This window comes from Lepeophtheirus salmonis, chromosome 1, assembly GCF_016086655.4.
Source record: "Lepeophtheirus salmonis chromosome 1, UVic_Lsal_1.4, whole genome shotgun sequence".
Classification (NCBI taxonomy): Eukaryota; Metazoa; Arthropoda; class Copepoda; order Siphonostomatoida; family Caligidae; genus Lepeophtheirus; species Lepeophtheirus salmonis.
Genome location: NC_052131.2, coordinates 34,640,213 through 34,651,596, shown reverse-complemented (window position 1 = coordinate 34,651,596; position 11,384 = coordinate 34,640,213). Strand labels below are relative to the sequence as shown.

The following is an 11,384-nucleotide window of genomic DNA, read 5'->3' as shown; positions in this document are numbered from 1 at the left end:
TGACGTACCAAAGTTATTTACTTAATGTTAAAAGGTTACTATAATTGAATTTCAACAATCCTCTGTCGCTGTCTCAAATTTCGAGATAGAAAGAGAAACTATGATGTATAGGCAAACTTATACATGATACCCGAAAATATTTCAAAAATTCATAGCTACTCAGAGAAAATTAATTTTTTTAGAAAATATTAGATAAATTAATTTTATTGAAATACAAATTTAAAAAATTAAATTTTATATATTAAATATTTTGAAAAAAAGACCACGTCCTGCAGACGCCCTAATCTAAAGCTGTTTTTAAAGGCATTATAGTTATAATTATAATTTTTTTTTTTGGTTTTATTAAATAGAAACAGTTTGGCGAAAAAAAAAAGGAACAAATGTAGCATACTGAGCTAAAAAGAAGGCTATCTAAAAGTTTTACCTTTTTCAATCATATCTGTGTATATATCCTGCTAATAATAATCAAAATAAAGTTATTCAAAGGCAGTATAAAAAGAAGTACAATCATCATTTTACACAACCACAAAAGTAAAATATATATGAAGATGGGAAAAAATTACCAACTAAAGTTATTCAAAGGCTTTCTAACTTTTGTACTCAATATGTTACAAACATAGACAGCACGAAAGAAAATTATGCAAACTATGCAAAAAAAACACGCAATAACTATAAGAACAATCCCGCATAAATGTTTTGTATATTGTATCTTGTGTGATATTTTTTATTGATTTTAGATTAAGAATTTAATATTTGAAAATATATATTTAACAGCCGCAACTAATAAATACATAAGTCCCGCAACCTCTCCTTATTTAATGATTTTTCCCATACGTAGTTTGTACATGGAGTGGATAATGTGAAGTCCATGACTAGTTTTTTATTCACTCTTAACCTCGACTATCAAAAAGGAAAGGAATTTTTTTTTACCTCTTTCAGGGTCTAACACTATGTACGTTTAATGCAAATAGTGTTCGACCCTGAAAGATAGTTACATTGTACAATGTTAATGTTATTAGTATTGTACCTTCCAATTTTTTTTCTGTAGTTAGAGAATGAAAATATTATCAAAAATAACTGGTTGCTACAAAATTCTTCTCATTTCTTGCCACTCTTAATTAAATATTAGAAAATAGTTTAAAGTTTATTACCATGTTCGAGTACAATAAATTAACGTTCATATCATTACTAGGGACAATATATGAGCAGACAAATCGTCATCTGACAAAAAAAGAATGAGTCAATTGACGGTTACGCTAGTGTCTTTTTATGGAGAGTTTTTATTGACATTACAGATTACAAAGAAAAGCAATAACAAAGCCGATTGGTCGACACATTTGTTAATAGGACCGATTTTAGCTTGGGTGGCCTTGTGAAAGGATAAATCTGTGGCGGTCATTTTAGTTATGCTTTTTTTTTTTAATTTGAGCTTATTTCATATCTTTTATAAGTGTAAAATATTTTTTTAGCAATTTCACTTTTTTTTTTTAGAAATACCGAATTTAATTTGGGCCCTTTCTTAATGACCTTCCTTAAAAGTGTAACTTTCTCAAAAGCAAAAATGGAACCTAGGACAATTGCTTCCTTTTTCTCCCTCCCCCTCTAATAAACGTTCTTATTACCTCCACCAACGAAGTTGAACAAAAGTTGTTGTTTTATACAACAGCTTCTTTGGTAATTTTTCAGCATTTTCATTAGTGGATGAGTTTCAAGGACGTCACCCACCGTATTTAATACTAGTCTACGTCCCATCCTTTCAGGGATTTTAATTTTGACGAGCTCACTCTCAAAAAGTGTGGCCTCTCTGCCTACTGGAAGCCAATAGGTTTTTCTGGTTTCTTCAGGCATACTTTTCATTTCTCTACATCTCAACACGCATAATAATTTATGTGTATTAACAGTAAGATGCCATTAAATTTTGAGAGGTCAAAGGAAAAGGTCAGGGTCACACAAAATGTAATTTTTATGTTTTCAATGGAGGGTTACGGATAAAGTTACACAGCAATTTTTGTTAAAATTGGTAGGGAGATGATTTATATTAGCAGTAAAAGGCTATTAAATTTTGAGAGGTCAAGGTCATAAAAAATGTTAAAAAAGCTGAATTGACAATAAATTTGGAAAAAATTGAGATATGTTACTCAAATTAAATTGTGAGAGGTCAATATCACACAAAAATAATTGAGATGCATCACTAAAATGAGGTCATATTTTGTTAATTTTTTTAGAAACAATGATTTTAGTGGGAAGTTAGGGCTCTACAGAGTGCCACGCTAGTTTTTACTTTTATCGTTATTTTATAAAATGAACATATTTAAAAAAAAATTATGTAATCACTTTCAAATTGTTTTTAGTATAGGATTAATGGTTTGTATTTTTATAAAACACCTAAGATAGTACTTGGTATTGCCGGGAGTTGTTAGGAATCAACAATCAAACGAACTTGGTTTGAATATTATAGAATATAAGTTCCCCCGGATTCATCAGTGTTATTTTTCAAATGAAAAACATCAAGACAATCACACGTAGTTACTCAGTACTTAAATGTTCTCTCATAAAGAATGAAATATTATTAATAACAGCTCTTTTTAGTATGACGTTATGGGGCAGGGAGTTTTAGTCTCAAGAGCGCCTTCTAGCTGAACTTCCTTTATCTTTCCTTCTTATTATGAGGTTTTGCTTCACACACTCGTTGAAAGAAATAAGTCCTCAAGTAACTTTTTTTTCTTAGATCTACATTCTTAAGATACACTTAAAAATGGATTTACGAATAACATACATACATAAATAAAGACAAACTTTTCTGATAAATATAGATTGGTCGTTTATACTTCCAAGATCTTCATAAAGATGGCGCACGTGAGCCTACTATCTATGTATGTACATTCTATAAGTAATTTTTCATCAAAAACATGTTCCTATTTATTAACATATTTTTCTCATCCATAAGTATAAAAATTTTAAACAAACATACTTTTTTTTGTAAAATATGTCTACCTGTATCCCCCCCCCTCCACTCTACTCTATGAGTATTTATAAATAAATAGGCTTTATTTACTCGCAAACTAAGTTTATTTTTATACATGTTTTTATAGTTTATAAAAATATACATCTTTAGTTATGTACATACTCATGAAATAGGGAACGCGAGACAAAGTAATAATATTTACATAGTTTTCGTATGGTTTGAAAATATATTTAAAAAAAAAGAGAAGGGTACTCGTTATTTAAAGATTTACATAGAAAAGCCTTGAAAATACACTTTGTATTATAAATTAAGATTTGAAGATTTATTCCCTTACGTCTTTATATAATGTAAAGCCACAAATAATTGTGCATTGTTTTAGTTGGTCCCCATAAAATTGTCCTTTAATGAGAATTATGCATTTGAAAGCTTTCTCCCTAATAGTGAAAGTCTTGGACAGCCATACCATTAAAACATGGATAAATATATAATATTTCAAACATAATAAAAAAAATACACTCATATATAACTAAAAGTATTGAAGCCACACTCCAATTTCATGAATCCCCCTGACACGATCCGGATCCTCCCTCTCCTGGAGTCGTATCATAACCCAACTTTTTAAAATCCTTGGAAACCACATTGAATTGTACCGTGACTTGTCCTTGAGTCCGTGTTCGCGTCACGTCCCGCCCTTCTCCAGAGGCTACAACACGTGGATCAATAAATTCCGGCCTCCTTCCTGTAACCCATCCTGTGAATCTTTGAAGAAGGGAAGATGATTCAGGTACAAATGCAGGGAAGGTCAGAGTTTTTGAACCTAGAGAAATAGGAACGTGGATGCCTCCGTAACCTCTCACTACGTCATTTCCAAAAGTATCCAATCCATAGACAGAGACGACGAGTTGTGGCCAACCAAAGGGGCACGTGGAGCGGTATGTGATGTCAAGGGGGGAAGTTCCATATGGTGCGTTGATATCCATCCTGAATACGTTGAAACAAAAAAATAAATAAAAGCCGCGTTATGAATACAAAAATTATACCTACTAAACTCTTTTTAGCGACTTGGCTAATCCCTTCTTCTTGACCAGCAGTAATGGCCCAGTCAGGTCCAGAGACAAAGCTGTAGCGGCAGTAAAGATCGTCCATTCCTGGAAAATCCGCCCCTTGGATTTGTCCCGTCACTGAGAGTAAAAACACGGTGCTTGTGTCAGAAAACGTCATGATTTAGCCTTTAATTTAACAATTCTCATATGTCTGAGGTACACATTGAATAGAAAGACGATACAAGAATGGAATTAATACCTGGAATCATGTGAAAGCCTTTTGATGACTGTCATTAGATGTCTTAATAGAAATACATCCCTCATTATGGTTGTTATGAAATTATATATTCTAATATAAACTTGTAAATACATAAAAAGAGGCATCACATTAAGTCATCATAACATAATTTATGTATGTAAACGCATGTCATGGGAATGCGTTTTTGACATAAGCAAATGTATGGGGTGTTAATGTACTTCAATGTTTTAATAATAATATCCCTTTTATTTATATTATTCATCAAAATGCACATAAATTCATGTATGAGATGTGAATTACATATTACCGAGAAGAAGAAGAAAAAAACATTATTTTCTCTTCTCTCCCTCTAAATACACTTCTTTCTCTCCCTTAGGATTTATATACTTTCTTTTTTTTTTTTTTTTTTTTTTTGTAGAAGATTACTGATAGTATTTTTATTTGTATACATTAATCGTTCCTTATGCAAAACATTGTTGCTTCTAAATTATGACATATACATGCAACTAATTTATATCTAGATTGTCTAGAATAAAAAACTAAAAAAACTACTAATTTATAAAATATTTTAATAATTAGTTTGTGAAGGAGTAGCATTGTACTAGCACAAGATGGAGGAAGGAAAGGGGGAGAGAAGAAGAATAAGAGGAGAAGGAGAAAGGGAGACATTCTTTTCTTTTTCAAAAAAAAAAAAAAAAAAAAAAAAAGGAAAAGAGAAGGGGGGAAAAACGGAGTAATAATGCGCTTTCCCGAATTACATATATAAAAAAATCCCTTTTTACAAACACATATAGAGAAGGGGGGAGGAGGACGGAGTAGTATTCATCACGATGATGATGAAGTTGCTGCTCTTGGGTCGTCCCTCACTTGATTATTTTTAAAAGTCAATAAAATATATTAATATAATGTATCATCACCATTCAAAACCCCCCTGCACCCCCGCCCCCCTCCAGGAAAAGGTTCTGCTAAACCTATTCTTATGGGTGGAGGGGATTTGGTGAATAGTTCGACGAGTAATGTGAGTGTGGATTCGTTGGATGATGACTATGAGGATAAAAGGAAAAGAGATTTGGGCTATGAACTGAGCTTAGATGAGTCGGATATAAGGTAAACTGCTGTAAAAAATGAAATAAACTTAGCGGGAATTAACATTTTCAAAGCCATAGTTATATATACACCAAAAAGAGGTTGAGAGAACTCTATGTATACAAAATATACCGACTTTTCATAATATTTTAATGATAAGGATAATATTCTCAATTCCAGATCTTATCAATGGTATCATGGGCCCATAACTCGATTGGCAGCAGAAACCACTGTGGAATCAGATGGGGACTTCTTAGTGAGAGACTGTATCAGCTCTCCTGGTGACTTTGTTCTCACATGTAAAAGCTCTGGGAATCGTATTTTACACTTTAGAATGAATCGACTCGTTCTTCATGCTCACACCTCTCAAGAAACTGTTTGCTATCGATTTGAAGAAGAGGCCTTCCCCACAATCCCAGATCTAATTTCATATTATGTGTCGAATAAAAAACCGGTGTCTCTTCTTTCTGGGGCTGTAATCAAGGCACCTAGAGCTCGAAAAGTACCCCTTGGACACTACTCAACATCACAGATTCAAAAACAGTTGCAGAAATTGAAGACTAATAGGTAATGTGTAAGGTGTAGTGTCAAATTGTCAAGTTCGGCCAGGTTCGAGTCTTTGAGTTTTCAAGTCGAGTTCGTATTAGTAATTTCCGAGCTCAAGCATTTGGTAATGTAATTTCACCCTTTTAATACATCGACTGTTCTTTAAATAAAAAAGGAACGACTGTAGTTTTGCACTTTTCTTTTTATTGATACTAAAAATTAGGCTATTTATTGCTGAAATTTTCCAAAAAATATTTCAAACGGATTAGAGATATTTACAGATAATTGTCAGCTTTCGTAGAGTTGAGTTATTTCGCGTTAGAGTAATACTCGAATCTAAGACAAAAGAAAATTTACGTTTCATTATTTCAATCAACATAAATTTTTAGATTACGTCAATCCAGTCTCTGTGATTCGATGAGTAGTCCATCACCAACGTATTCAAAGTCTCGGACGCCAAACTCCTCTTCAGAAAAAAGAAGTTCTTCACGTACGAATTCAGGACGAAGTAGTGTCAAAACAAATACAACGCAACAGGAATGTCTCATGGAAAAATATTTGAAGGATGTCGAGCGAAGTTGTTTGAATCTTCAAGCCAACATAATTAAGCAACGTCAATGTATTTTGTCTAACAATTTAAACAGCTCTTCAAATAACTTTATTCCTATTATGAACAATTATCGTACATTTCATCGAACTCAGATGGGGAAGTCCGACGGTAAATTGGTTCATAAAATATTTACTTTAAAAAATATATTTTTTTCAGATATGCCTAAAGCTCATAATTTTCCAAAGAAAAATTTATCAACTACCTCTTTAAATGTGAATTCAGCCGGAGTTGGGACCCAGACATCATGCAATAATTTCAATGATGCCCATCCACCAATTTCATTAACAAAATCACCGAGTGATTCCTCCCTTTATCAACCCTTCAGTTGCTTTAAGGAAAATTCATTTTCCAATTCAAATAACAACCATAGTATCAATAATGGAACAGCCACTCTTAATCGCAGAGTAAAGAAACCAAATGTTGTGTATGACACACTTCCACGGCCGCGTCCATGTTTGTCCTCAACTCAAATTGAAAGAAATCAGGAATCTATCACGAGCTGTTCAAAAAAAATTATAATTAAGGCTGTGAAATTTGTCAAACCCCTTGTGAGCGTAAATGAAAAAAAAACATACGTTGGTAACTTTGATAGACGACATATCTATACATTGACATAGATTGCTTTATAAACTAGAGTAATCTTTTTTCTCTAATACCAAAGAGAAATTAATATGTAGAGGTGACAAGTTGCAGAAATATTTTAATCTAAATATCAGCTGGATATACTGGAGAAGATACTGAGAAAGATAAGACAGTCACAGTATTCACGAGTTAATCATCCTAGTAGATGGTTAATTTTTTCTTCCTCCTGGGATATTGTTTTAGCCAATCATATATTCAATGAAATTAACTCAGCTAATATTAAAAAAAGCCAATGATTAGGTTCAATGTTGAGTAGTCTAAACTTGTTTTTCAAACCAAGGGCATCCCTACCCAATTTCCTTTATAGCATCTGAATTATTCTACCTAACTTTATATTAAAAAAGCAGTACAATGCCAAACTGCGATCAATTAACTTTTCATGTATATATTTCTGTCTATATGGCTAATATATTTGAATTTTCCAAATAAGATGGAATAATTAATAAAAATACATTCTTCAAGGTTACCAACATAAACTTTTTTAGCATATACTCACAAGAATTTGGAAAATTTCCACATCACTAATTATATTATTACTTTAAACATTTATTCACAAGGATGTTTATCATTAATATCGTAACTGAGATTTTTTTCAAATTAATTGTGGCTCTGATAGATTCCTAATTTATGGATTTAAAATAGTTCTATGATCATCCGAGAGCCTTATCTCGACCTCGACCCAAAGTGCCGCCACCTCCTCCACCTCAACCTGGCTCAATAAACTTGACTTTGAGAAAAAAACCGTTGAGTAAGGCTGAAGTTGCAGAAAATTCGGAGCTCTCTTCTACGACTGATGATAATACTTCACTCCTTGAGCATCAGGAACTGACTCCATTATTGAGTTCATCAACCAACGAGGAAAATGAAGAGCATGAAGCAAATTCTCCTCTTCCCGAGGATCCCTTCCCTTTAGGACTTAATACTGACGTAAATGATGGGTCTGAAGATAATAAGGGGATTAGTATTGGAGGAGATCCACTTTCTTTTGAAGGTAAGGAGCTTTTTATCAATTTATTTATTATTTAGTAATATCATTTAAAATATATAGATATTTTGAATAAAATGATTGATCATATTTCTTTTTATTAAAAAAGAAATGATAATTTATTTAATCGAGCATTTGCAAAATGCATATTGATATTAAATTTTATATCTAGATCCGCAAGAAGAAACGAGTTTATCTGCATCAAATGAGCCTGTTACCGCGCCCGTGGAAGAAAAAGAATGTGCACTACGAGCATCTTCTTCCTCCATCGAAGAAATCCCCATGACTCCAATTTCACTTAGTTCTGCATTTAATCCTTCAGAGTTTCGCACACTTTATTTACCCAAAGAGGGGAACAAACCTCTTGATCCAACAGCCATTAATGCTGTACAAAGAACACTCTTGGATACAGAGTCAGACGTACTTGCATATCACCTCACGAAGTTGGACATGGATCTCCTATCCATTACATTAAATCGAGAGTACGGTCTTCCTGGTATAAAGTCTGGACTTCATCTCCTAACGCTCGTGGAGGGAAAACAACTACGTGAGGATTTAATGGAGCGGTGCCTTTGTCTTAAGTACTTTATCTTAACAACGATTTTGACAGCCACATCCAAAGAGCAGTCAGTGGCTCTCATGGCGAAGTGGATATCCATTGCGTCAGAGCTATCCAATAATTTAGTCGGATTTTTCAATGTCGTCAATGCTTTATCAAATGTGAAGCTCCGTGGAATCACAAGCATTTGGAGAAAATTGAATGAGAACTACCCCGAGGACTCGTCCTGTCTGGAGCATGAATTAAAATCTAAACTAAAAATATTAAATGAGGGAAAATTTGAGGAAATTGAGAGCTCAGAGACTTCTTTCATCGTTATACCTCATATAATTCCCTTTTTGAGCGGTTGTAAGGATCTACGAGGTCTCAAAACCTTTCGAAACTTATTCAACGAGATTTTCAAATTTTCGAAAGGAGTTCCCATCCCTGAGCCCTTCCCTCTATTCAACTCTCATATTGCCTATGCTCAAGAATGTTCCTCAGAGAAGTCTCTGGATAGATTTAGAGAGAACGGACTTAAATACATCAATGACATTGAAATTCAAGATGAAATCCTTCTCTATGATCTCTTTCATACAAACTTTCATTTAAAGTTACTCTGGGGTAGCAATGGAGCAGTGAATCAATCCTGTGTTGAAAGGATTTCAAAGTTTGAAAAAGTGATCTCCGTTTTAGCTAATTTATGTAGTAAATAAGAAAATATGTGCCAGAGTTATACAATTTTGTTTTATATATTATTTACAAGATGACTTTATTCAAGGAAATTCTAAAAATGAGACGCTCACTCTTTTTTTCCTTCTTTTTTTAACCAATGTAAGGGTATTTTTTCTAATTTTCTATTAATGGAAAATAGAAAAGAGATAATTGAATTAAAACAATTAGATAACCAATATTTTAAGTAATTAAATTAACTTTATTTATTAATTATTAAAATAAATAGATGAACTACTATGAAATATTTTATCTCCATAAGGCATTCATTACACGATTGTTTTAATTTATTTTTCTAGTTCATTTCATAACTGCTGTACTCTTTAAAAAAGAGCCCTTACTTGGTCAAAAAAACGGAAGGAGAAAAGAGTGCGTATTCCATGTATACATAGAGTACTCCTTGCTTTATCATATCAAAGTTCCAAATCAAAAGAGTACTTAGTAGCAAAATATCTCTATAACAAGTGCGAAAAATTCTTTCAGAGTACGAATTGAAACTAATTTGGAGTTTGTAGTATAATTCCTCAGGGATTTGTTATATATACCCAAAAATAGGAGGCCTAAAAACTAATGTTTGTACAATGTAAAATGTACTTTTTTGTTCATTTATTTTTCTTGGCTGGTCTGTATAGCAGCCCTGCCATTTTAATTGACTACCTACATATATAAAGCTTTATAAATAATTATCCATATATATGACCCTATGTTGAAAATATTATATTTATTTATTCTTTAAAAATAAAACATAAAATAGACACAAGGACTACTGTCATCATTTTTTGCCTCAATGTTGACAAGACACATTACATGTGTCTTGTAGTTCCAAAACTCTGTCCGGATTGAGTAGCTCCTTTATTAAAGCCAGATTGTAGACCAATTTGTCCATCCCTCATACGTCGAGCATCTTCCTCCGAGAAGTTTCTTTTATTCTCAGTCGACATCTTTGGTCCCATACTTGGCCCTTCATACTCGGGGTGCATTTGTGTCTATGTTATTTTAAATTAAATTAATGCTTGTAAAAGTTTCTTTAAAGTAATTTAATACTTACAATTCTCGCCAAAGATAAAAGACAAATTGTTACTTGTCGAAGATTTCTTCGTTCAAAGAGATCCGGGGTTTGAAATATTTCCTCGTTAGGTACTCCATACTTTTTTATGGCCTTTTGAAACCTATTTCACGGTGTAAAAGTTATTTAAAGTGAAGGATAAATTTAAGCCTTCGTTAGTGAACTAGAGTGAAACATCAGCCAAAAAGCATTACACACTTGACACATAGTCGAAATATACTCAAAATTACACTATTTAAATTTTTAATATTCTTAAAACTATTTAGCCATTTTGTACTCATAATATCAATGCTACAAATACTTATGGAGCAAAAGAAAAAAATTATTCTTAAAAACATTAGTTATGTCCCTTAACAAGACATCATTTGTTACTATTACAGTAAAAAAATTTAATCAAACAATTTACTTTTAAAGAATTTTGGGTATTTAATAAGTAATCATAAATTTTGGTGAGGTTGAAAATGATATATAGCGCCATTACTTTTGTAACGGTGGACGCAACCTTTTCTTCAAACACTAATAGAAAAAGGGCCCCAAATCAGTTTGCAGTTAGCCAATTCTTCCCAACTATGGATCTATTATTCAATAATGGCTAGGAATTGTTCACAGTTTAACAAAAGCTAATTATAATTCAAAAAATCCACGTCAAGAACACTGATTAGGAAAAATAAAGCAGAAACATCGACAACTGACAACAAAGTACAATGTACATTTTTGTTTCAGCGAGGTAACCCCATGATATAAAAATAAAAGCATGAACTTAGTGTTGAATCGGTTTTAGGATTGATTTACTAATCAGTCTTTCCCCTTCAATCATATTTTTTTTACCGGTCCTATCTTTTTACCATTCATTCATTCTATGGACTGATCAGTCCGTCCTATGGCCCTAGCTATCTTTTTATTTTCTTCACT

At 32.6% G+C, this 11,384-nt stretch overlaps 3 protein-coding genes across 3 annotated transcripts in view; 1 reads left to right on the top strand and 2 right to left on the bottom strand.

Moving 5' to 3' along the window:
- Positions 1–3,046: 3,046 nt before the first annotated feature.
- On the bottom strand, positions 3,047–4,354 carry B9d1 (B9 domain-containing protein 1). The gene is given in 4 exon segments (XM_071894110.1): positions 3,047–3,915; positions 3,917–3,946; positions 4,010–4,166; positions 4,268–4,354. Coding segments are annotated over 4 exon segments (648 nt in total). The 5' UTR covers positions 4,333–4,354; the 3' UTR covers positions 3,047–3,519.
- A 697-nt stretch (positions 4,355–5,051) lies between these two features.
- On the top strand, positions 5,052–9,527 carry LOC121125795 (SH2 domain-containing protein 3C). Its single transcript, XM_071891519.1, has 6 exons — positions 5,052–5,374; positions 5,534–5,920; positions 6,289–6,617; positions 6,666–7,111; positions 7,794–8,142; positions 8,309–9,527. The coding sequence occupies exons 1-6, from the start codon at positions 5,247–5,249 to the stop codon at positions 9,388–9,390; spliced, it is 2,721 nt and encodes a 906-aa protein (XP_071747620.1). The 5' UTR covers positions 5,052–5,246; the 3' UTR covers positions 9,391–9,527.
- Positions 9,528–10,112: 585 nt separating this feature from the next.
- LOC121125790 (myophilin) overlaps positions 10,113–11,384 on the bottom strand; it is a 31,890-nt gene continuing 30,618 nt past the window's right edge. Inside the window, exons 4-5 of the mRNA XM_040721013.2 lie at positions 10,455–10,575; positions 10,113–10,392 (exon numbers count right to left, since the gene is read on the bottom strand). Of these exons, the coding sequence (XP_040576947.1) occupies positions 10,210–10,392; positions 10,455–10,575 (304 nt within the window). The 3' untranslated portion in view covers positions 10,113–10,209. The remainder of the gene's footprint in view (positions 10,393–10,454; positions 10,576–11,384) is intronic.